Source organism: Acipenser ruthenus, chromosome 1 (genome assembly GCF_902713425.1).
Source record: "Acipenser ruthenus chromosome 1, fAciRut3.2 maternal haplotype, whole genome shotgun sequence".
Classification (NCBI taxonomy): Eukaryota; Metazoa; Chordata; class Actinopteri; order Acipenseriformes; family Acipenseridae; genus Acipenser; species Acipenser ruthenus.
In genome coordinates, this window is record NC_081189.1 from 57,470,413 (window position 1) to 57,497,615 (window position 27,203).

Consider the following 27,203-nt stretch of genomic DNA (forward strand, 5'->3'; position numbering starts at 1 on the left):
GAAACAAAATGGGAGCCACTATGAAAACAAATATGCAATATGTGTAGTGTCCTATGGGAGTAGCATGCCAATATGAACCTGGTTTTCAACACTGTATTGTTTAATGTATTTACATTGTACTGCATGATTTAATGGTTAAGCACTTTTGTACCTTTAGCAACTTATTGGTATTGCGTGGGACAAGAATATAGGCTTCCAGTCTGAACTATTAAGGTTAAAAATAAGTAAATGCCAGCTTTAAGGTTTTTACTCATTTACTGTTTATTTATTTACTTAAACTGACATTCATAGTCATTTTTGGTAAGATTATAACTTGGTTGTCTTTAAATAAGACTATACAAACAAGCAATCAGTTCCAAGATTTTAAGTCCTTATTTTGCGACAAATGGCGACCTTTGCAAAAAAATAATAAAAAATATGTGTAATGTGTGATCTTATTGGAAGCGGGTAAATACCAAGCTGGTACATTTTCAAAACGGAAAAGCCTGACCAAAAACTGCATGCAGTTTCCAGATTTTACCAATCTTGACCAGATTATCTTCCAACAGCTGTATAGCTGTAAAGAACACACATGCCTAGCAACAGCAATAGACTGTTGTTGTGGAATGATTGATGCTCTTAAAATGGTACTGGGGTGTGCTTGCCACCCCAGCCTTTTTACTAGACATTAATTTCAATAAACCCGTCTCCAAAAAATATCTGCACAATACATAAAAAACATAAGTCTGATTGGTCCACTAGTTGGAGGAAAAAAAACAATGGAGTACAATGAAAGGCCATTAAAGGTTACCAATAGTTTTGCTAAATTGAAATCCTATTCTATCTACAGCTCCCTCCCACATTCATAGCGAGTTTAAAATAATGTGAATATAAACCTAACTGCATGTCAAACAGAGAAGGCATGATATGTTTCCAGAAAAATAAGTAAAGGTGCCATAATTCCATCATCACCATTGACTGAACGTGTTGCTATCTGATTCCACAGAAACTTTGAGTGTATTATTTACATTATTCAGTGGTGATCAGTGAACTATCACAAAGACATTTGGAGGAAAAATAAAAGAAAACCACACACTCCTGCATCTTCGCAATGCCAAATATAATCTGGTTACAGAATATTTTACAATCTTTTTCTAATCAACAGTGATGCACAAGTACAGTGCATTACTAATTAATTTCCGATATGAAAACAGTTCACAGAACATTTTTTTTTTAAGGTTTGGTAAAAGTCCTTATACATCCAAATAATCTTAACATTTTATGAAGACTTATCCAATACAAACGTAACAAAATGCAAGTGTGATGTCTCTGCCAGTTATCTTAAATACCGCAATTTCATTAAAACTATATGTAGCATGATTTCTAGATGGAACATTCAGTTGGCTAGCCAAATGATTAGATGACCTTTTTTGTTGTTGTATACAGTGATTATCTTATGAACATAAAACTTTTTGAATGAAAATACTACCAATATTTTTTCTAGCAGTTGCAAACAGGAACTCTTGAGACACGCAGATTCCACTGAACCATCCGGAATCCATTTTAATTTATTTTTTTATCCTCAAAACAGTGCTTTTGAGCCCTGGTTTTCAAACTCCGACCAAGCATCATTCAGCTCCATGAAGATCATTTTGGCATACTGTTCATAAGGCTGTCCGGTAGCCTAAAATAGAAAAACAATGTGAAAATGAAAATAAAGGTGAGTGTTTCATATGGGAACACCATCTACAACAGTATATTATAAATCACTGTAAGTAGGGCTTCTGGTTTTCGGTTATTGTTAATTTCATTTTTCGGTGCTTATTTTTTAGCTATTTTCGAGTTTTATGCAAATCTTTTTTTTTTTTTTAGGGCTTTCGCTTTTTATATACTGTATGAAATTATTGTTTCCGGTTACTTTCCAAAATGCTTGTTTTTTTTTGTCACAATAGTAGTAACTCCACTATACTTGCACACTTAAGTTGTACCTTCTTTCTCTTGCTGTCTTCTACAACAAAATCCTTATGGTCACGGGCACATTCTTCTAGGTTTTTTGTGTGTCTAGGCATTTTACATTTTGGCACAATTTGCAATTCTGTTTTATTCTATCTAACTGTAATATAGCTTTAAATCCTACGAACACGCCTTCTAATTGTAATCTCGTTTTAAATCTTGCAAGCAGAGTCTCCAATAGAAATGTACGAATTTGCTGCAACTCAGTAGTTGGGGTGGGTTTAAAGTATTTTTTAGTGTTATTGACTACACGAATTTCATTTTTTTGTATCGGTTTTTAAATCGGTTAAAACCAAAAATCAGAAGCCCTAAATATAAAGTCAAAGTATTAGCAGTAGCAACACTTATTTTACTGAGCGTGTAGATCTCACACTCAGAATGTCAACGACAAAGAATTCTGAATGTTTAAACCACAATAGTATAAACAGATTAAATAAGTTAATATAAGCTTTGTCTGTTTATTTAGATTCAATGACTTATAATAATATGTTTGTAAGTGCTTGGTGGCTACCTCTAATAAAGTTGAATGTGCAACTCTCTTCACTTGCGGGCTTGACACAGCAAAGGGTCCGCAAGAAATATACTCTCAACTTGATCAGAGGAAGCCACCAAACACATTAACATACATTATAAAGCATGTTTGTCGTCATGTCTTGCTTCAGAAAAATCAGCTGCGTAGATTTGGTTCAATCGCTACAATTTTGCCAGCATTGCAGCAATATATCAGCATCCTGTTAATCTGATACAAGGTAGTATCCTATATGTGAAAAGTGCTGAAGTTTAAAAGGCATGCTCTGAGCAGGCTGAATAGATGCTCATAATATTTCTACTGAACCATAACAAATAAATAACCACAAATCTTAGTTTTTAAAGAATAATGCAAAGATAAAAGACAGCATAAGTAACAGTACGTGATACGTTCTAAAACAAAATAATGTTTTGCAAGTACGGATAGCTAATTATGCAAATTCCCTAAATTACAATTACAATAACCTAAATACTAGACTTGTAGACTTGCTAATAAAGATTCCCATGTCTTACCTTGTCCGGATGGACTATCAACACTGCCTTCCTGTAATACTTTTTCACTTGATCTGGGGTCAGCAAGTCAGCCATTCCAACTGGTTTCCACTTATTCTCTCCTTCCCACAGCACAGTTTGCAGAGTGGACAAGAGGGCTCGAATGTTCCTCTCCTTTCCTTCAATCCAATCCAGGATCTGAACACAAAGAACCCACAGTTATCAATTAAAATATTGACTTAAAGGAGCAGACGGTCAACCCAGTTTGAGTCACAGGCATACTTTGTTTGCAATGTTCACAGTGTGCTGCTCTGTACCACTAAGAGCCAACTTCTTTGCAAGATTGCAATTACATTTTTGAACATAAAGGGTTTTGATTAACCCTTTGCGGTCCTATGTCTGACCAGGTCCGACATTACAATTTTCCCATTCCGGTCCAATGTCGGACCCTGTCCGACATCATCAAAAAGACGCAAAAAAACAGGTCTCTCGTCGTTTTTTCTCCTGAAAAAGCAAAGATAACCATTCAATGGCCGAGTGAGATCGATAAGAGCCGAGAGAAGCCAAAAAAAAAGGGGCGTATCTCATGAATACAGATAGCCCCAGCATCACATCGATAACACGGACATAAAGAAACAAGATAGCTGCTTCTGCATCCAGCGCTCAAAGAATTTCATAGACATTTGCAGAGCTTTTTTATAGATGTTATAGTAATAAAATAATGACTTGGATCGCATTATTGAGGAGTTTGGTGATAAAACGAGTGATCAGGAGATGATTTATCGGTATGCACTACTACTAAGAGGTATGTGAAAAAAACAGCAAACGAGGGGTGGTGCGGGGCTGGAGATGCCTTTTAAACCTGTTTTACTGTGAAAAAAAATACTTTTAAACGGCGCGTCTAAAATAAACTGTGCGTGTGAAAATAAATTGGACCTAATGCGCCTGAGACTCGCTGAATAAATGGACCGCAAAGGATTAAAAAAAAAAAAACTACAACAAAGGCTTACATTTAAGGCGTTACTCTATATTAAGTTATTCTAATTTTAATCGAATTTATATATGTGCTTTTAGTGCTACTATGGGCCCCATCCGCAAAGCCTTTCTTCAAGAACGCCTTATATTCATGAAAATATTCTAAACTAAAAGCTCAATATCAAACAAGAAACAATGCTGAGATGACCAACATAGACGCTGAAAATAAACCACATAGGTCTCTTCCCCAGTCTATAAATAAACACTTGTGAATGAGTGTTATAGTTATTAGTTCTGGGACAAGCACAGATTGCAGTAGTATTACAATATTCATTTTTTGCTGAAAAATACAGTACAATTGGTACAGTATTACATTAAATAAACTTGCCCCATCACATCAAATGATCTTACTGTTCTGTATATTCTTTATGATTATAAACTGTGCAAATGATCACCCCCAAAATGGATACACTTACAAAGTTCTTTATCAGAAGCACATTGTATTTCAAACAGGTTTATGTGTACCTCAAGGATGGAGTAGGCATTACAAAATAATCAACAGTTCAAAAGACATATTTATTCATCTTTTTCAGACAACACAAACATAGGTCTCTCAGTAGAAAATCCGTTCAAACCTGAAGTTTGAGGGGGTCCATGTCTCTGGAAAGCTCCTGCTTCCTCATCTCGGCAATGGTCCTCGGTCCCTTTCGTTCCTGTGTCGAAGTGAAGCCCTGTTTGGACAGCAGGTCTTCAAAATCATTCTCCTTTACTTTAGTTTTTCGCCCTGAAAAAAACAACACATTCCATTTAAGCTGCTTTTCAATTTATATGACTGGTACTTGGGGGTGAATGGATGCAGTCAAACTTCATTGCTTTTTCCCAAATTCTCTAAATTAAAATTCAGTTTGATGCAAGTGTATTATAAATGAAATTCTCCAAAACTGTGGGAGTGCAGCTGATATGCATACCACCCCATTTGCAGCCATTTCTGTCAGTTTTCCTGGACAGATAGTTTTCTGTGCTACCATTCAGAGAGTGAAGCATGAGGAAGGGAAATTCAGACAGTTGTCTAGAGTAATATTGAAAAGCTCAGATATATCTTTGTGGGAAACTGAAAACACATCTTGCCACATGGGGTGAGGTCTTACAAAAAAATTAGAAGGACATTGTACGCCTTTGGTGTGTCAAATCTGCTGTAGTCAAATGACAAAAGAATGATAACATGAAAAAAATTTTAACAGACCAATAAAAACAAATGTCTCAGAAATATGTTACTCTTTTCCAAATTTCTAGCAATATACAAAAATATAGTAAGCATATAAGGAATAATGTACACCCACATGTATATAAACAAATAAATAATTCCATGGTCACACATTGTTTCATAGAGTTTCAGTGCTTTACTGAGAGAAAGAGTTAAATAGTGCAAAGCAAATGGATTTCTTTGGTAATTTCTTATGAAGTTAATACCATTCCATTGTTTATGTAAAGCAATTGTGTTATTGTTCTTCTTAATATAATTCTCTCAGCTTTCATCGATAATTTAAATTCAATGCATAACAGGTGACAGTATTTAAAAGCCACCATCAGAAAACTGAACAATGTATATCTTATTATCAACAGGTTGAAGAAAAGACTGAATAATAATAATAATAATAATAATAATAATAATAATAATAATAATAATAATAATAAGCTGTATTTTTTTTTCTGGTAAAAATGGCTTATATCGGCATTTCACAGTCTAGACATTTCACGATTAAACAGAATTACCCATATGCATAAAACTCACCGTCTCCTTTATCGTGCCAGTAATAGTGTTTAACATGACAGTATTTCAATAGAGTGATTCATAAAAGGCATTTATCATCAAAAAACATCACTCATGGTGACGTTAGCATAACAAGCCTTTGGAGGCCAATAAAAAAAAAAGACACACACTAGGTTTCGTTCTTATATTGACCACTGTCCTTGCGCAGAAAGCTAGTAGTACTTTACATATTTTTATAGCATTCCATCTACCGATAGAGGCAGCTCAAGTCATTTTGTCCCCCATCATGTACGTGTGCTTATTACTTACAGCTATGACCAAAAGTTTTGCATCACCGTATAGAATTAACTTATTTTGCTTCATAAAGTCGAATGAAACCTGCTAAATAATGTTACGTTAACATACTGAATTACATACTGCTTTGTAGTTTTCCATATACTTCACGAAAAACTGAAAATATGACATTTCAAAATTTAACATGAAATACTGTGCTATTATGGCTTCCGGTAGATTTTTGGAATATAATTTTGTAGTTTCTTTTTTTTTTTTTTTTTTTTTTTTTTTAAATTTAGTCGTCGCCAATTATTTTTACCCCGGTTTTCACCCCAATTTAGCATGCCCAATTATTATCTGTATCCCCGGCTCACCGCTCGCAACCCCCCCCCCCCACCACCCCCCCCCGACTCAGGAAACGGAGGCTGAAACACGCGTCCTCCGAAACGTGCTCCTTCCAAGCCGTCATTTTTCGCACTGCAGATCCACAGCAATGCTACCAGACCTACAGTGCCGGAGGACAACACAGATCTGGCGGCTCCGCTGCAGAGCCACAGGCGCCCTATCGGCCACAGGGGTCGCTGATGCGTGGTGAGCCGTGGATTCCCCTGCCGACCTAAGCCCTCCCTACCCGGGCAGCGCTCAGCCAATTGTGCGCCGCCCCCTAGGAACTCTCGGTCACGGTCAGCTGTGACATAGCCTGGATTCGAACTAGCGATCTCCAGGCTATAGGGCACATCCTGCGAGGAGCGCCTTCACTGGATGCGCCACTCGGGAGCCCCAATTTTGTAGTTTCTTTGATTACATGATGTTAAATAAAATATCTAAATTATGCTCATGTAGGTTTTAAAAAAAAAACACATACGTCTCAATCCTAAAATTGAAAAATACATATTCCTGTCAAATGTACAACAAAAATATTTGTATTTTAGTAATTACAAATTAATTGCAAGAAATATGTAGCGTTTTCTAATCCAATTTCACTATGAAACCGAGTAGTATTTATTGTGTGACAGGCAGGATTTTTCAACCTAGCTGTATTTATTTATTGTAGTTTTAAATAAGCTTTTTGTATGGTTAAGTGTACTGTATGAGAAACAGATTTGAGATGTATTATTATTATTGTGAATGAATTGTGCAGATACAGTAATCCGTCGCATATCCGACTGCAGTGGGACCAGAGTAAGGGCAGATATGTAAAAAGTCGGATGAATGAATCCTGTTTTAAATTTCATTATACACAGCTGTAACAATTACTATATTCACACAATTATTATTTTGAGATTCAGCTTTTATTAGGGAGCTCCCCTAAATCCCTTGTTTAGAAAGATACAGGGTATTAATGCTTGTGACAGAGTAGCTGTCTGCCGTGTGGGGGTGCGCGAATTTGAATTTGAGTGACAGGCAGGAGATCAAGACGGAGGTTGAAGTTGATACGCCCCACAGGCGAACAGGATTTATATCAAGTCAACACACTGAACAGCTCACATGACACTCCCAGCAATGTGAGCTCATGGAGCACATACAACTTTGGTAGGATCTATGATATCTGAACTAATCTTCTCTGTTCAATAATAAACTAAATGTTGCTGAAGAGGTTGATCATGGCGGATAAACGGTTAGGGTGGATATGCGACAGTTGGATATGCAACGGATTACTGTTTTTGCAAACTGAGGGAATGCAGTAACAAATAAAAGCATAGGGTGTTTTTAACAATTTGTTGTATTTTAATGCAGGGATTCTCAAACTTTTTTTTCCTGGTCCCCCCTTTGGAAATGTTTCAGGGTGTGATGACCCACAATTCTGTGTGAATCAAGATTTAATTTTGCCATCAGAAATGGAGCGAAGCATCGAAAACTTGTATATAGTATTGGTACGGTCTACTTGTAGACTCCTTTAATTTGTAAATAAAGCCTGTTTCTTTAAGTTCCACTTTCAAGGTCTCTTCTTTAGGGGTATGTAGACATTTAAGAAACACGTGTTACTGTCTGAAAAATGTGCGTCTTACCTTAAGTTTCACAGACAACCTGATGCAGTTCTGTGTCTATGCGCTGGAATGTAATGCTAAGGATCTTAAGCAGGGCTTCTGTTTTGGTTTTTATTCATTTCATTTTTCAGTGCCTATTTTTTTTTTTAGCTATTTTCGAGTTATTTAAAAAAAAAAATTTCGGGGCCCCCAGTTTGAGGAACGTTGTTTTAACGTAACTGCGGCTCTGTCTTCCTGTGCCATTTGCATTCAAACGAAAGTTTAAACGTATGAGAAAAATAACCGGAGCTTGCTGACGCTCTTCTACACTTTCTTGTGTGCTGCAAAGGAAACGTGTGCGAACATGAGAGGATCCTTTTCTTCTCAACCAAAATTAAAGTATCACGACCTGTAACAAATGTAATTTCTCGTGGTTACAGTTCTTTCAGGAAGGAATGTGCATATAAGCTATATAAAAATGTCATCATTTTTTAAATCAAAAAGTGTACACTGCCCCTAACCTAACCCCACCTGTGTGTGCAATTATTATAATTATTATTTTTTTTTTTTTAAAACCTGACATCGATATTTTGGACAACCTGTGACGGTGTAAACACACTGTGTATGCCATCGACATCTTAAGTAGGGGACACGGCTCATTTGGATACTTCTGCAATTGGTTAGATAAAATCTCTCGGTAGCAATCTGCAACGGTAAATCAAACCTAAACCCATTACTGGCCGGTAAAATAACCAGGCAGCAGTTTTATAAATCGTGCGCTAAATACTGCTCATTAATGTTTTTTAATGGCCGGAAATTACCGCCATCTTTTATGCATATGGGCCAATATTTACTAAAGCATAATAAAATAGCATTGTCATTCAAAACTGATCATTTTCCAGGAGTTATTATACAACAAATGTAAATATTTAAATTCTTACCAGAAAAAGTTAGTGCTAAATTGTAGAATATTTAATTTTTATGTCCACATTTTAACCAGATTCTATTTTCACCTCCAGTGAATTATCAAACAAAATAACAACATAAATAAATGTAAAAATTACAACCAGCCACATGAAATGTCCACTTATTGTACTGGATAGGGCGATCTTCTGATCTTTGATGTAGCTGGTGTTTTTTTTTTTTGTTGAAAAATCTCTATGCAGTGTGTTCAATCATTTACCATAAGCAAAATAAACTGGTCTGCCAGGTTCCTAAATGCAGTGTAACAGGCTGTATGTCAATCAGGCAAACGCTTACTGTATTTATTTTTAAGTGATACAAAAATATGTATATTTACACTTTTCATTCAGAAATGGAAATTTTCACGGGAACTACATATTAGATGACAATGGGTAAATGTCACAAAAATCATGAAATCCATAACTCTGAAAAAAAATAGCCTTAACAACAACAACAACTAGAGTTGCCAGCAACTTTACGGCTTCCAGTACCAGTACCAAACACTTTAGCAAATAGTGCAGTATGCATACATGGGTTACTATATGTGTTCCATAGTTACCATGACACTATCTGCACGCTCTCAGGAGTTATAAGCCAATTTTACATTTGACCTTTAGGAGAGGTCAAAGGTCACATGCAATGACATTTTTTGATAGAGCTTACATGGGTTACTATATGTGTTCCATAGTAACCATGGCACTATCTGCACTCTACAAGGAGTTATTAGACAGTTTTGTAAGTTGATGATGTCATCCAGCGTGGCCACCATGTTTTTTATTGTAGCAACTTCCCTTGAACAATGTTTAAAGACAACCACACTAAGATCATGTGTGCCAATTTTTGGCTCAGTCACACTAGTGGTTACAGAGAGTTTTTGTAAGCCAGTTTTGTATGTTGATGATGTCATCCAATGTGGCTGCCATGTTTTTTATTGTAGCAACTTCCCCTGACCAAATCTTAGACAACCATACTAGGGTCATGTGTGCCAATCTTTGGTTCAATTGGACTACCGGTTTGGGAGAAGAAGATCTTTGTAGTTTGTGATTATGATGTCTGTATCGTGTGATTATGACGTAATGCAGCATGCACCAGTTAATCTTGAGACTATCCCTCAACAAGTATATCAACTTTCAGAACTCTGCAATAAGTGGTTTTCGAAAGATGAATTTTTACATTTAAGCAAAATGTTTTTTTTCAATCTAATATGGCGGCCAAAACATGTGACCTACAACATATGTTCAATTAACATTTATCAACTTCCCATAAGCATCTACCATCCTACTGAATTTCATCAGTTTGAGCAACTTTTGGTGTATGGTGTAACTGACTCCCTGGAAATGATTCCAACATTATGCAAGTAAACATCAAAACTATCTTACCAAACCCAGGTCCTCGGATGCCCCTCTCCTCTCGCCCCCCAATCACACTGAAGTTGAGATTGTAGTTGGGCTTGGCTTGTGGTGCTGGTGCTGGTGCTGGTTTGGGTTGCTGAGGCATTGATGGGGTCTGTTGCTGCCAAGGCATGCTGGTACCCTGGGGCCTGTTTGACTGCCACTTACCGCCACCCATGGGCCCCTGGGCAGGCTTCTGACTGAAACCAGGTGCTGGAAATCCACCACTAGAAGAACCTAACAAAGGACGAGAAAGAAATAACAATCCAATCACCATGCTGCTACAGTTCATAAAACACTGGGTTTTCCAGAATCTGACAAACAAGTTGGTTTAAAAACATTAGGTTATTCTCATAACCTGGTTCCCTGAAATAGAAATGTAACCATTACCATATGGGTATTTACCTGTAAAGACCAAAAACCTGATTAAGATATATCAAAGCTGCTCGCAGAGCCTGTAACGCAATCATGCCCGCCTGAGGGCACAAAGGGACTGTGCACACAGATCTCATCGTCATTTTTCCTTCAAACCTGCATCATGGACGCAGCGAACTTGAAGGTTAATGGTTACATTTCTATTTCAGGGAACCAGGGTTATGGTAATAACCTAACCTTCCCTTTCAAGTACGAAATATAACCATTACCGCATGGGTGAGTGTACCACAGCCGTCGCAAGGGCAATATTGCAGAACGTCTGGATTGCTATCAGGCTAAGCCAAGAGCCTGCCTTGTGTGTTATCATATGGAACCCCAGTAACAAGTAGCTAAGTTGAAAAAAACTGAGGGAGAAACTCTCCTCTATGCCTGTGTTGTAAGGGTTGACTGGGAAGCAGCCCTTAACACTCTAGTTCCAAACCCAGGGTTTTGAGGATCCACGACATTCAGTCTGTAGAACCTAGTGAAGGTATGGGGAGTAGCCCACACTACTGCATTGCAAATGTCCTTGACAGATGCAGCCTGGAATGACCACACAAAGTTACCATGCCCCTGGTAGAATGGGCAGTGAGCTTTTCTGGAGGTGGCAAGTTGGCCAGCTCATAGGCAGTCCTGACTGTATCTGCTATCCATTTGGATAGCCTCTGCTGAGACAGGGCAGACTGGTTGACATGGAATGCCGAGACCGCCTTCGGCAAAAAGGCAGGATTGATACAGAGTGTAACCTTTGTCCTGGCCTCTGTAAAAATTAAGCAGGTTTTTGCAATGGAGAACGCCTGCATCTCACTCACCCACTTTGAAGGTGATAGCAAGCAAGTAAGCCACTTTCAGCTGAATGCATGGGCTCAAATGGAGGCTTCATGAGTGCATTAAGGACCACGTTTAGCCTCCAGTGAGGAACAATGTCCCTGTGGCCAAGTGCCCGCCCCTGTGTGTATTTATGTGTTCTGTGTTGCATGTGGAGTGTTAATGTTGGTGTATAGATATTGCTGCACAGGATATAAATGGGTCTATGCAGCACAAGTGATTTAAAATATATAGTTGTATTTAGGCACAGGGATTGCACAAACACTTCACTTGCATTTGAATGTCATCTACAGCTTAATGCATAATTCAGTGAGAGACTCAAAACAGACTATTTCACATTACCTGGCAAAGTGGCACCAAGGTTCCCGAGGTGAGAAAACGGGTCGAAGCTCTGTGACTTGGACTGAGTGAATGAAGAGCTGGAGGACACACTGGAAGCAGTAGCACTCGCACTAAAGGCAGAGGCTAGAAGAGAGACAAAGACCTTAAATAAAAAGATGACTTACAATTTACATACCATTGCCAGGAGCCATTGATGCACGCATGAAAAAAGTAGAAAGAAAACTGCAGTTTCAAAATGTTCTAAAAAAGAAGCCAGACTTGTTATTTGAGTACATCACAATGATCTGATGTTTAGATAAAGAGCTGGGTTTTACTAACTAATGCAAGGTTATCTGTTTTCTTTTCATTTCACAGTTCATTGATGACTCAGGGTAACTTTACAATAGATATCAAAGCAGTCAGGATTTTTTTGAAAGAAAATATTGTTGGCAAGTAATGACAGTGTTCTAGTGGCAGCAGTGTGGAGTAGTGGTTGGGGCTCTGGACTCTTGACTGGAGGGTCGTGGGTTCAGTCCCAGGTGGGGGACACTGCTGCTGTACCCTTGAGCAAGGTACTTTACCTAGATTGCTCCAGTAAAAACCCAGCTGTATGAATGGGTAATTGTATGTAAAAATAATGTGATATCTTGAGTGCTAAATGAGGCCACAAGAGACTAAACATGTGGATGTGGTCATACATTTTAGAATCTTTTGAATATTTTGAAGGTAGAGATATTGCGTGTTCAGTTCAGCAGGTTCCAGCAGTTTTGTCCATACCTGCAAATGCAGGCTTGTTGATCTGAGGTGGAACGGTGTTGCTGCTGTTAGGAGTTGAAGCCCATGCATCCCAGCCACCAAGCAGGTCAGGTTGACTGGCAGAAGAGGCCATCTTAGATGAATTTGAAGACAAGTGACCTGTGTGCAAAACATGAGAAGATGAGACATTTGACTAGGAGAAAAATAGCAACGTATTGTTCATATCCAAGAAAAGCATGTATAACATAAAATATCTAAATTCCAACACCCTTTATGACCCATAATGTTAATCTTAGAATCTTGCTACCCGATCTGGTCCCTCCACCTGCCAAGTTTTATTGCTCTGCAGTGAATTGCTTCTCGACAGCAGCATTGCAAAATGGTATTGGGTTGCTAAAATAACACAATATTCACAGAATGCTTCAAAGAGACTCGTCTTACTGAGGTTGAAGAAATCGGAGCTGGAAGAGGGGGGAGGGGTGGGGTTTGAGGACATGAAGGAGCTGGAGGTGCCATCAGGACTCAGGAGATCTCCAAAGAGATCCGTTCCAGACTGCTGGGCTGTGGAGGCTGAGGACTCAGACACAGAAGCTGAGGAGCGGATTCCAAACGGGTCAAAGGGATCTCCACCTATGGAACAATAACAACAACCATGCTTAGTCAAGGTCATAAACTAGTGCTCCTTTTTAGCCACTATGGGTTCTTCTTCCATATTTAGTTTCACACGTGAAGTTAACTGGGTGCTTACATTTCTTTTTATAAAACCTACATAATGTGCAGTTTTGAAAAATACATGTCGAAGCAAAAGTATATACAGTACAACCTCGCTATAAACAAACCTGTTGGGATCCAAGCCTTTTGTTTGTTATAGCCGGTAGTTCGTTACAGCCATGGGATAATCAAAAACGAGCAATAATGAAGTCGCTTGGATAGAGGCGTTAACTACCGGTAAATTACAGTATCATAATATGAGCCCTTTGCTTTTCTTGATTATTACAGTATTTGTTTTGAAAACAACCACTACTACTATACTAGGCCTACTAGTTATTATTATTATTATTATTATTATTATTATTATTATTATTATTATTATTATTATTAATAATAATAATAATAATAATAATAATATGAATACAGTAAAAGTAGAATTACCCCTTCACTGCCTTAGATGCAAGTGGGGGTGGGGTTGCTGGTTCATCTGCTTCATCAATTTAATTTTCCTGGGCAGCTGACCCCCCGAACACTTCACCAGCGATGTCTTCATCTGTCAGCATGGTGGTCCCTGCACACTCATCATCCACATGAAGCCAGTCATTCACTACAGCTTCCGGATCCTCCTCTTCATCCAGCAAAAAGAAGTGTCAGAACATCTGACAGAAGTTGCTCATTGTCATCATTTTCAAGTTGGAGCTCTTCAACATCTTGATTGACAGTGGGGAGGGAGGGTCCTAACGTCTTGTTCCAAATGTTTTTGACATTTCCTGAATGAATACCGGACCATGCGTCAGCTGCAATATACATCATATCTTTCAGGATTAAGGATTTCAAAAAAGTCACATAGCCTGTATCCCTTGTGACTAGGATTTCCCTCAGTAGCCTTTTTCTGTACTGCTTTTTGAATACTGCAATTATCTCACCATCCATCGGCTGGATTTTCGATGTTGTGTTTTAGGTAAGTAGACAATTGTCATTTTTCCGTCAGATGTCACTAACTGGTCTGCAGGAGGGTGCGCTGGCCAGTTGTCCAGGAGTAACTGGGCTTTTCCATCTTGAAGTGCTTGAAGTTTCTTAACACTGGGGACAAATTCCTCAAAAAAACCACTGTTTAAAATTTCCCCCGCCCGTCACCTAGGCTTTTCGGGAGTTCTTGTAACTCACTGGAAGTGACTTCATATTAACGTGATGAAAACATCGTGGCTTCCATGATTTTCCAATGCAAAGTGGGGTAATTTTGTGACTTCCACTTGCGTTTGTACAGAAGAGAAACATCACCCTTTCCTTTGGCACTTTATATCCCTTCGTTGAATCAGCCCTCTGCGACAATGTCCTGTCAGGCACACACTTCCAAAACAACCCTGTTTCATCGGCATTGTATATCTGCTCCTGTGTATAACCTCCTTCTAACAAAAGTTGCTTTAGTTTAGGGAGAAAGCTGTTTACAGCCTCATCATCGCACAAAGAGGACTCTGCAACAATTTTCAGATCCCGAATGCCGTGACTTTTTTAAAATCGCCATAGCCATCCATCAGATGCTTTGAATGTTGTTTCGGGATTAATTTCCTTTGCCAGAATGTTGCTTTTTCACACCACATCAAGACCGCTTCATCTAGCGCATCGTCATCACATTTTCTTAACAGTCCTTCCTCAGTGTTGACTTTATGAGATTTTCCTCCATTTTTTTAAATGTTCCAATCGTGCTTTTTGACAGGCCACACTCACGACAGAGATTTGCCTGCGTTTCTCCTTTTTTCAAACGATTAATAATTTCTAGCTTTGTTGTAAAAGAAATAGATTTTTGCTTAGGAGGCATGGCACACTTGTGCTACTTTCGTTTTAGAGGCACATTTAGAAGCTCAGTGCGAACGTAACATTGCGCGCGCATTTGCAACATCCTTTTTTTTTTTTTTTTTTTTTTTTAATACAGAACAGTATTGTAATTGGGATCCATGGACCAGGTTTGTTATAGCCGGAGGTTCGTAACACAACAGTGCCCTATAGCGAGGTTGTACTGTGTGTGTGTGTGTGTGTGTGTGTGTGTGTGTGTGTGTGTCATATATATATATATGACTTTAAATAACTATTGTCAACCAAAATGTAATTCCACCATGACGTGGTGTTAATATAAAAGTCGAAATTTAAAGGAGAAATAAAAACAATTCTCCAATAATAAGACCATAAACAGGATGAACGTAAAAATATTAATAAATATTTTATGTTGTGTCCCAGAATTCAATACACGGTATGCAGTGGTGGTTTGTCTCCACCCGCCTTCTTGACTCGCCCTGCTAAGGTCGGTGACCAGAACCCTCATTGCACAATCTGCACTGCCGAAACACTGCCTTTTTCTCTTTGGAGAGGATGAGGCTTGGAAATTGGCGAGCTGTCAGCCTCACCAGATGTCCTGTGGTGCTTGGCCTGCCACCCTGATTATTATTTGTTTATTTAGCATACGCCTTTATCCAAGGCGACTTACAGAGGCTAGGGTGTGTGAACTATGCATCAGCTGCAGAGTCACTTATAACTATGTCTCACCCGAAAGACGGAGCACAAGGAGGTTAAGTGACTTGCTCAGGGTCACACAATGAGTCAGTGGCTGAGGTGGGATTTGAACCTGGGACCTCCAGGTTAAAAGGCCGTTTCTTTAACCACTGGACCACACAGCCTCCTGATGCATTGGGCTCTGCACTGTTAGGTGTCAAGCAGTGCATCAGAAGATGCATAGTATGAGCACGGGAGAAGAATGATGAGCTGACAAGAGACTGACTTGTTAGAACTTCGCTTTATAAAGTAAATCTACCTAAATGACTACCGATAAGTGATCACTCTGACAGGTAAATATATAAACACAGTAAATAAAGCATCTTGCAAGGAAATATGAGTGTCCTAAATATATTACTGATGTAATATATGTAATTGCATATTAGTAAGGGATATGTGAGCATAAGGGATATGTGAGCACTGGAGTAATCAAAATCACTGCCATCCTCCAAAACTAACTGGATTGCAGCCTGTGCATCTACCTTGCAAGATCGCTTGCCGAATTCCATTTTAATAACTTTTACTCCACTCCTCACAAAATTCACTGTTTTCCCCTCCTAACTAGAAACTCATCTAGCCTTCCCCTTAGTCCACATGAGTGTTCTAAGCCTACCACAGATCACATTTCAACGCCATTTTAAATGATGCAATTGAAAAACAAACCAGGCAGCGTTGTGAAAGGGCGGGGCCCGAATATTCGGGCTTGGCCTTGAAAGGGTTTAAGAAAGTCCTCAGTTTAACTTCACTTTGGGATTATTGGCTGAAAGCATGTCAGTCAGCAGCTGGTTTGTTAATGACAGGAAAGCAGGCCTAGAAGGGAAGTTCCAAGGAAGTGCAACCCTACCTGAAAGCATGGCTTTCTTTAATCTAGTGTAGTACCAGTTACGATGTTTTAAAATAACTTCTTTCTTTCAAAAACCCCACATTTGAGACCTACCGGTATACAGCGAATGGAAATGCACAACAGGAAATTACTTTGTTAGCTACAATCACTAATGCTATACTTGAAAATAAAAATATTTGTGTTTACCACTCGAGGACGCTGGTGGCACAGTGGTTCCTGGTGGAGGTCCCTGTGTGCTGGCTGGTGGTGTACTTAAGAAGAAATCATCTTCTGTTCCTCCTCCAATCAGGTCCTCTGTACTGTCTTGCAGAGTTGGTGGCGTGGCACTGCCGACGGAAGCAAAGAGGTCATTGAGAAGGTCAGCATTGCTGGAGGAGGTCTTCATTCCTCCTGCAGCGGGAGCAGGAGTGGGGTCTGCCTTGGGCTGCTCATCTTTCAGCCCCAGCAGATCCACGCTGTCCTCCGGAGGGGGCTTCTGGGGAAGCTGGGTGGAATCAGCCTCAAAGACAGGCTCTGTGTTCTCCTGAGGTGCAGCAGCATCCCTTTTGTCAACTGAGGCAAATTCGTCACCGGAAGGGTCGCTGAAGTCATCCCGGTCCTCCATCAAGCCTGGGTGTCTCTTTTGGGCAAACTGCCCATCAGGAACATCGTCAGTCCCTCTTTCCTCTGCGAGACAAGAAACCTCATAAGAACACGCTTGACAGATGTACTCGCTTCACATTTTCTGTTCAATTCAGTAAACTAACTTTATTTCAACTACACAATGAGTTAAAAGATGGGACATTCTGTGCTCGATAAATCAAATATAAAACAAAAACAATGAAAAGAAAATGTAGTCATTCCCAAACTGGCATAATACACATTTTTAATATACTTCTCATCTGAACATAATAGTTGTGTGTGTCAAATACACCTTTTAACCCTTTGCGGTCCTATGTCGGAGCTGGACCGACATTACAATTATTCTTATCCGGTCCAATGTCGGACCCTGTCCGACATCATCAAAAAAACGCAAAAAACGGGTTTCTAATCGTTTTTTCTCCGGAAAAAGCCGAGAAAACCATTCAATGGCCGAGTGGGAGCGACAGGAGCCGAGACATGCCGGAAAAATAAATAAATAAATAAAGGGCGTATCTCATGAATTGTCATACTTGCCCCTGGCATCACATAACTGTGGCCATAAGGAAACAAGCTGGCTGTTACTGAATCAGCGCTCAGAGAATATCACGGACATTTGCAGGCTTTTTTGAGAGGTTATAGTAATAAAATAAAGTCTTTCTCACCATCCCAATCCAATGTCTGGAAGAAATTATTTGCATTAGTGTCAGTGCTTTGTGGAGACTCTGGCTCTGTATTTGAACCGTCCTGGGGTTGCTCAGATGGTGGTGTGCCTGCATCGTAAAAAGCTGTGGAGCCGGGCTGCCTGGGGAGTTCAGGTTTACCTGCAGAAGTGCAATACAGGCTTATTAGGAACAGTCTCCCACCACCGGCATATAACTTTAAAACTGTCTTGCTACAGTATATAGTGATTCAGCACAGACAAATAAGATCTTGCCTTGAGAGCTCACCGAATTTGGTCAGGATTTCTTGCTGCTCCTCCCGACTGGAGAAGAGGATCTTGGGGTTGAGTCCCTTGGTGGGAAAGCTCTCCCAGGGGGAAGTCGTGGTACTGGGCTGGTCTCTGGGCTCCACCTCCACTTCCAGGTTGACCTGGAACAGGTCTGGGTATTTCTCCTGGATATCACAGGCGTCCAGGTCGTATCTGCAGAGGGGAAGACAGCATTGAGCAATGAACACCCCTTCTATTTTAATGCTATCTCGAAAATTGTTTACTCCAAGATCTTACTTCAAGTGGTGACTTCAAGAAGTTTATAGACCAAAGGATAATGTTGCTACTGGTCAATGGTAAAAAAGAGACAATAATGGCCAAGACGTTACATACAGCCCATGAATCTCAAGGTTTTGGGATTCAAACCTCCAGACCTGTGGCACTTTGAGGTTCACAAGATAATACAATACATGCTTATAGTGCCCCCCTAATGTGCATGCCATTCGAAGTGAAAAAAGACAAGCACGGACTACTTTAAACCCGCTCAAATGCATAATACTACATGTTTTACTTGTTTATTTTCCCATGCTATTTATTCTTAAATCATCATTACTTACTCTTTCTGCAGTCATGGATATTTGGCACATTTAATAAAGTCACTATTTATTTTTAAATCTTTTTTACTAGTCTGAGTGTCACAGATGGTGGGTGATGTCAGACCAGGGAGGAGACAGACACAGACAGCACTGATGTATGAATGAAATGCACTGGTGTGCAGGTTTATTGAAAAATAAAAGGTTTAAACAAAACAGAAACAAACACTGAACTCAAAACAAAATGGCACAGTGTCCAACACAAAACAGACAGATATGAAAAGTATTGTGCTGGTGTAAACCAGCACGGGTAGCAATTGCTTTGTAATAATATAGACTCTCTTGTCTCACGACTCACGTCTCTCGTTCTGCCTCTGAACACACTCAACGTTCAGCCAAAGCTGCAGGTTTTTATATTGTGGCAGAGGGATTACCTGGCTATTAATTACCTAGTTTATCCCTCTGCCACATTTGGCACGGGGTTTCTCATACACGTGGCCAACAGCCAGTTTGTCAATAATCACTCTCTGTTGACCATACATTCTCACGATTTTATCTGGATGGGGCATTTTAACCCTATCCAGGCTGTAAACAATAATAACAAAACATTGTGTTTTTACATACAAAACAATACATTTTAAATAATAATGCAACAAATATAATACACACAGGGGTAGGGTGTACCCCGTCACTGGGCAAAGAGGAATTTCTGTATAAAACCACAAATAGGGTAAACATCTTCTTCCCTTCTGAAATAGTGAGCTTTGCAATGGAAAATCTCACAAACGCACTGTTTCAGAGGGGAACTAGCACACCAGCATGATTCCAAGAATGAAGTGCAAAAATAAAATAAACTGTGGCACTACATTAGTTTAAATTGTATCGTACACATGCCACCATTGCACAGCCAAAGCTAAACCACAAAGAAGACTTTAATAGGAACTCTCGACTTTATAGGAAATGCATGTGTCTTGAATGCGACTTTTAGGCTACTCCCCCTTGATCAGTGCTGCCAGATTGGTGGTTTTCCAGCTTGTTTGGCTTGTTTTGAAAGCATCTAGCGGGTAAATGCCTTTGGTGGTTTGGTTATTCGCTGGCTGTTTTTATCACGCATGTTTTTTTTTCTATTCCTTTCGATTATGAGGTCATCTCCAGCGCAGAACTTCAATCACCACAATGCCCTGTATAGTATATCATGTCCACTCCCGTCTTTTTTCTCTACATTAAACAAAATTACGAATCACACAAACACTCAGTTATTTTTCATTCGTCACCAATTTAAGAACTGTATCAGTAAAATTTTGCCGACAGTTTGGCAAATGTAATTTTTTGTTTCTTTTTTTTTTTTTTTAAATAAATTTAGAGTGACCAATTATTTCTTTATTTATTTTCCCCGGGCCAATGTCAGAACCAATGTGACACCCCCTTCGGGATCCCCAGCAAAGATCGGCCTCTCTGCACAGCCTGGACATGAACTGGCTCCGTCCAAGCTGTATGATTCATCCTGCGCTCCCAGAGGCAGCGCTTTAACTGGATTAAGAAGTAATGAGCCACTCGGGAACCCCTTGGCCAATATAATTTTACACTATATTCTGAATATCTTTTTTTTCCCTGGACCTACCGCATTTGATCTCATCAGATAAAAAAAAAAATAATAATTCTATCCTGTGGTTACTTAGTAAAGCCCAGCCACGCCGCATTTGACAGGCTGCACAAAACGTGACAATAAGTGGGTTTGTGAGATGATATTGAGGTAATTTCTCAAAAAACCTATGGTGCATGGCGAGTAGTTTTTGAAAAATCGTGATAATAAACAGGGCATGATATTAAGCAAGGTGATATAAAACAGGTTCATCTGTAGTTTATAACATTACTTACCAGTATTATTATTATTATTTTTTTAAATAAATGTGTAGCACTTATTTATGCTTTTGTAATGTATATTAAATCTTAAAAGCAAGGTCAGTCGTTTATTCCAAACCCCTGGTCTCTGCACTGATATATAAAGCATATAAAAATAAAGATATTATGTAAAATAAATTAAAAAATTACATTTAGAATCTATGTTTTTAGAGAATTTTTACAGTTTTTTTTATTTTTCAAATTGGGAGCACATGCACGTACTTCAGAGGACCCAACAAAAATGAGTTACTGGGCATTTCATATGAGAGTTTAATTTGTCATATTACATTGTAATACTTTAAATTCCATAAGAATGACAAAAAGCAGAGTTTATATATCAACATCAGCATCATATTGCAATATTGTCTTCAGCATTGCAATATTGCAATACAGCTCATCAGTCCCAATACCCACCCGTACACCTCACATCCACTTTTGGACAGGAAAGAAGGAAATAAACCTACTTTGCAAATTTGACTGTAGTGGCATTTCTGGGCACAAAGCCTGTGTGGAACTGGATCTGGAACATCTTCATTGAAGCCATCTGAAAAAAAAAAAAAAAAAATAAGATATGCTATAACCAATGATAACGGATGAATAAGGCTGAGGCGATGCACTATCGATAGTCAAGCCTATGCATCATTTTTGTGTAAAGGGTTTACGCAAAGGAACATTTATTTTTTTTATAAAATTTGGAAATCGGCATTTATTGTTTGCATTAAGCGCAGAGCTTCTCTGCTCCCCTCAGGTCTGACTCACTGAATCTGCATGCGATTGAGCTCACCTTCTCCCCCCTGCCCTGCACCCTGAATGTTTACTGATGGGATTGCATCTGTGCAGGAGTCTTCAAAGTAACAGAGCACTGTTTCCGAGCATTGTAAGTACTGTGTGTTTATGTCTGCCGGTAAACAGCTTAGCTGTCCTGTTTGGTAGTTCGGGTGATCCTGACTGTGTAGTTAGCGCTCTGAAGGAGCTAGATGTTTGTTTTGGTTGTGTTTATTTTGTTTATTAAAAAATAGCGCGTCGGCGCTGAAAAATCCATTCCTGTGTCCTGGGTCTGTTTTTAAAGGGACAACGAACCGAGAGTGAGTTGCAGCTCGTTTACAAGTGTTATAAGCAATGTTACACAGTAATCCACAGCTCCACGTGTATTACTGCGTTTTCTTTTGTTTGTTTTTACCTTTCATAACGTTGATAAATCGATGCATCTGCTTTTTTGGAGAACGATATATCAATAGTGAAAAATTAGTCATCGCCCCAGCTTTACGGAGTAATGATGAAGTAAGCTAAAATAATATGCAGTTTAATCTCATGATTATGACCACCAATGAGTACAGTAGTAGCTGGGTCTGTATTCTCGAAACATAATTAAGAAAAAACTTCTTAAAATCGAACATTTCTCTTAAGTTTGAAGAGTAAAGAAGAACTGCTGTTCACAACACCAAGTACTTTTTTCTTATAAGAAACTTGATATTTAAGATAGCAAAATCCTTGTTTTAAACCAGCAGCTGTCATCAGATATGTAAGAAATACATCTGAAAGTTAAAATAACAATTTTTATTAAAAGATCATAAAAGGTTTGACAAAAATGTAAGCTTTGATATATTATGTGTAGTGAGCTTAACCTCATGACTGATTAATTTGTTATACAAATGGAATCAATTACATGGGACAAACAAATAAATAAAAAAAAGAGGCAGCCATGTGCAAAGATCTCGATCCATCACCAGCCCCCCTGAAACGAAAGCCAAGCGATCCATCATCAGCAATAAATAATAATAATAATAATAATAATAATAATGTTATACAATAAAATGTCAATCATCAAGTTAAAAGCATATGTTACTGAAACCACTTCAAGCACTTACAGTATTGTTTTAATGTATTTTATTCTATTATGACTTATATTGTAGCTTTGATGAAAAAGGCAAAACACATCAAGGATCCAGCTAAACTGGTGTATCTGAAACTACCGAACAAATGTGTCAATATTACTAAATTTATACGCATCGTGACTGATTCACATAAAGATGGTTGATTTTTATTTTTAAAAATTAGCCTTGCGGAAACATAAATTAACGTTAGATGAGTCTAATATGTACATATGATAATAGGATCCGACCTATCACTACATTTCTCAATATTTGTTTTAAGATGTAAGAAAATCGTATGAAACTTTGGAGATCTTAGAACTTGATGTTTTTTCTTAAGACTTATGAATACGACCCCTAGTCCTAACAGAGGGAGCTCTTCGGATTTCGCTCCCATTAGAACGGGGTCTTAATGGTAAGCTGTTTATTTTTTTGGTTTTTGTTTTTTTTGGTTTTTGTTTTATATATCTGGAGCTGGTCAAAGGGAAAGAGTTTAACCTCATTTGCAAATCAATAAAGAAAATAAATATAGGATTCATATGTTAACAATGCAGTTTGACAATTACCAAAAGTGTGTCAATAAGGACATTTCTTAATCCTATTTATGATACTCCCTTCAGGCAACCTGGAAGCATACAGTTTGAAGTGTTGGCGAAAACATGCAAATTGCTAATCATACCTTAGCTTGTAGTCTCCCTCCCAAGGTTGACCTGGCATGATAAATGACAATAAGGACGTCCCCTTGAACGGTGATCCCCAGGGGAATCTCAGCTTTCCCATTTTCCATTTTAAAATCCCTGAAAAAAATAAAGATGCAATAGTTTCATAGTCAGTAAGTGTCTAAAGTTACGGGCACATTTGAAAAAAGGAACACAGTCGTACGATAGAGATCTGGAGGAGAAGCTTTCACGCATACCTCATTTTGTCATATTCTTGGGAGGTGGTTGCCACTCGGTCATCTCCGACATACACCTCACAGAAAGGCCTGCAGCCACTGCGCTGCTTGTTAAACAGGGGCACCGGTGTCATGGCGATGGACTGGATAAGTATGGGTTTGCTGTGAGGGATGATGGGCTCATCTGCCATCATGTCACACATGTATTCTATATACCTGCAGAGAAAGTCAGAGAAAGAGTTCAGGACTGGAATGTAACCTTGTGTCTGAGACCACTTAACCTGTTTTAAGGAACTTAAAATAATACAAGTGAAAGTGGCTTCAAACAGCTTTTGTCTTGATTTCATATAGTATTTATCCAATAAAGAGGCACCAATGTTATTCTCACTCGTCTATTGGTTATTAATGACTAATTAGCAGAAGCACAAATGGCACACAACAGAAATCGCAGTGGCTTTACTTGTAGTCAAACCGAGTCTCATCGGCTTGCAGTCCTGCCGTTTTTCTTTACATGAGTTATGCAAGTATTTCAAATACAAACTTATGGTTAAACTGCTGTATCCTTGTACCTTTGCTGTAGGTCACATAGTCCGGCTGCAGCAAGATCATTGGAGTGAATTTCAATGACATTAGATAAAGTGATTAGGTAGTTTTCATCAGGGTTGTTTTTTTTTAAAATATATTCATATTACAAATTGAAATATAAAATGCAAAGAACCAAAATGCCAGTGATAATGTTGCCAGGGGAGTGGGGGAGGTAAGGATTTAAAAACCTTGGTTAGCACTCCTTTAAACTGGATAGGCAGCTGAATTAAGTCTTTCTGAATTGAACAGGCAGTGTGAATCAAGTCTTTCTGAATTGGATAGGCAGTGTGAATCAAGTCTTTCTGAATTGGATAGGCAGTGTGAATCAAGTCTTTCTGAATTGAACAGGCAGTGTGAATCAAGTCTTTCTGAATTGGATAGGCAGTGTGAATCAAGTCTTTCTGAATTGGATAGGCAGTGTGAATCAAGTCTTTCTGAATTGGATAGGCAGTGTGAATCAAGTCTTTCTGAATTGAACAGGCAGTGTGAATCAAGTCTTTCTGAATTGAACAGGCAGTGTGAATCAAGTCTTTCTGAATTGAACAGGCAGTGTGAATCAAGTCTTTCTGAATTGGATAGGCAGTGTGAATCAAGTCTTTCTATTCTAGGTTGTTAGTCCAAATCCATGTTGTTTTTGATTATTTTGCTCTGGTCACTTTTTTTTTTTTTTTTTTTGAAAAGATACATTGATATTTTTGTTATTTTATTATATTGTAAGAGAGTGCTGCTGGTTTACCTTTTGTGAGAAGGCCAGATGCCTGGGGGACAGCGCTTCATGCTGAACATGTAGACTGCAGCCTCTGCAGTGGTGAAGAGGCGGCAGAAACAGAGGAATGAACAGACAGCCACTGCAGAGGCAGCCCTGCCATCCTGGAAACAACACAGCAGCAAATTAATACCATGGCTGGTAAACACAAGTAGAGCTGTCAGAAACATGAAAAAGTAAATCACCACATTAGGCACATCTACCAATCTATGTATGACATACAGATATGGCCCATTATGCTGCTGTCAATAACTTGCGCTAATCAATTTCCTTAGCAAATTTCATCACAATTTGATTTCTACTACTATATCCCAGCAGGAGATTATAAACAAAAACAAATATGTCAGCAGCATACATCCGCCACCACAGCTTTACATTTGAAATTAGACCTATCTGTATAATGAAAAAGTTGATGACAATGAAATATCAACAGTACATACAGAATAATATAGAAGAATTAGCAATTTCATATTTAATCACAATGTGATAAGCGATTCTCCAGATAAATGCAAAAATCTAAGTGTGACACTGTGTGTAGAGTCACGGATGATCAGACAGAGACACCTCCATAGATCCCCAACAGCTTATGCTAAATAAAGTTAGTACCAAGTTTCATGTCAATTGGAAATGTGGTTCTCCAGACATGAAAAAAAGTGTGACATACAGATGAATGGACACTTCCACTATACCCCCTTCACAGGGAATTTCATCCCCAGTAGAGAACAATAAATGTAGTCATAGGTCACCGTCAAACACTATAGGATACATGGTGATATAGTAATATCTGAAACACATGAACATTAAAAAAACAATTCGATTCTGCCCAATGGCATGAGATGCTGTGGTTGGAAGGAACAAGCCTCGATGGGTGAGAAGAGTCTCTCCGATTAACAAAAAACAGTAATAATAAAACACAACTCACAAGGCAATGAACAACGCAAATATTCTTCTGGTCTTGCTTAAGCCACAGGTGCATGTTCTTGCAGATGCTGTACAAGTTTTTTAGGTTGGGTGCCCGTCTTGCTTGCCAGCCACATTCTGAAACCTTGAAAAAATTAAAAAATGGAAGTCATTTCTGGTTAATTAAAAATAAAAACTTCATCCAGAAAGTAGTTAAATCTAGGTAAATATTAAATTAGAAAAAATAATAATCATCATCATCGATTCTCAAGATATATTATTCCTGTTTGTTCCAGTTTCTAAAAATGCACTAATAACAATCTCTAATTTCAGTAGTCATTACGTTCATTGCTTAATTTCAGGTGTATGGATTCACCAATAAGCAGTTACTTCAAATTGTAATGTCATTTATACTAACACTGCCTCTAACATTTTTTTAATTTTTTTTTTTTTTAATTAATGTCTTTAGAACGGAGTTCCGTTTACAGTGTATTGAGGAGGCATGTCCCTGCCAAACAACATGGGTTTTAATGGGGAATTACTCTGGTTAAAATGCTCTTGTTTATATACCGTTTAATACGTAGAGTTTTCCTGTTCCACAGGCAGATGTTTTGAGTTTAATAGGTACAGTTTTCCTGTTCCACAGACAGGTATTTTGTGTTTAATACGTACAGTTTAATGCATAAAGTACCGTTTAATACGTACAGTTTTCCTGTTCCACAGACAGGTATTTTGCGCATTCGGGATAGTAAATGACAGTCACGGCAGCATTTGTGACGTCAGGCAGGTAAAACAGTTGCTGTTTGCTTTATGTTTTTGTTGGTATATAAAACGTATACAATTTTAATTGCATTTAGTGAAAATATAAATTCATAAAATGGTACTTGTACAGATCACAGGGGCATGTTTTGTACAAATAAACTCTTGTTCTTTGGCAGTTAAGCTTCCTTGTATTGTTTATATTATAAGTTAATACGTTGTATGAAAAGTGTGTCTTATTGTGTAAGTGATGTCATCTCACGCAGTTTGGGCGAGAGGACCGTGAAGCGAAGCTGCACAAACTGCGTGAAATGATGTCTCTTATTGTATAAGAGACATCCTTCACACGACGTATTAACTTATTATAAATCACACATAATGATTAGACACACAATATCTTTACAGCGAAAATAACTTGAATGTTAAATATAACATTCAACCCCCCTTCTACATTTCTGTGCTGTGTTTTCAGACTAGTTAAACGTGATGAAGCTACTTATTAAAAACAAATGTACATCCTGTAAAGCTTGCACCACTAGCATTTAAGTGTCCTGAAGCATCGTTAGTAACTGAAGAGTTGAAACAGCTGCTCTGATTTGGTGTAGGAAAG

General features: G+C 38.5%; 1 protein-coding gene across 2 annotated transcripts in view; it reads right to left on the reverse strand.

The window, feature by feature from the left end:
• Positions 1-242: 242 nt before the first annotated feature.
• Positions 243-27,203, reverse strand: part of LOC117421252 (cyclin-G-associated kinase-like) — a 64,293-nt gene continuing 37,332 nt past the window's right edge. The window contains exons 14-28 of one of the 2 annotated variants that reach the window (XM_034035405.3): positions 25,857-25,979; positions 24,905-25,038; positions 23,605-23,799; positions 23,368-23,485; positions 21,282-21,361; positions 18,342-18,535; positions 18,057-18,215; positions 16,960-17,439; positions 13,113-13,301; positions 12,693-12,830; positions 11,937-12,059; positions 10,341-10,589; positions 4,623-4,771; positions 3,034-3,210; positions 243-1,663 (exon numbers count right to left, since the gene is read on the reverse strand). In XM_034035405.3, coding sequence (XP_033891296.3) covers positions 1,562-1,663; positions 3,034-3,210; positions 4,623-4,771; positions 10,341-10,589; positions 11,937-12,059; positions 12,693-12,830; positions 13,113-13,301; positions 16,960-17,439; positions 18,057-18,215; positions 18,342-18,535; positions 21,282-21,361; positions 23,368-23,485; positions 23,605-23,799; positions 24,905-25,038; positions 25,857-25,979 — 2,610 coding nt within the window. In that variant the 3' untranslated portion in view covers positions 243-1,561. Of the gene's footprint in view, positions 1,664-3,033; positions 3,211-4,622; positions 4,772-10,340; positions 10,590-11,936; positions 12,079-12,692; positions 12,831-13,112; positions 13,302-16,959; positions 17,440-18,056; positions 18,216-18,341; positions 18,536-21,281; positions 21,362-23,367; positions 23,486-23,604; positions 23,800-24,904; positions 25,039-25,856; positions 25,980-27,203 lie in introns of those variants that run through there. The other variant, XR_009329051.1, reaches the window with a different exon arrangement.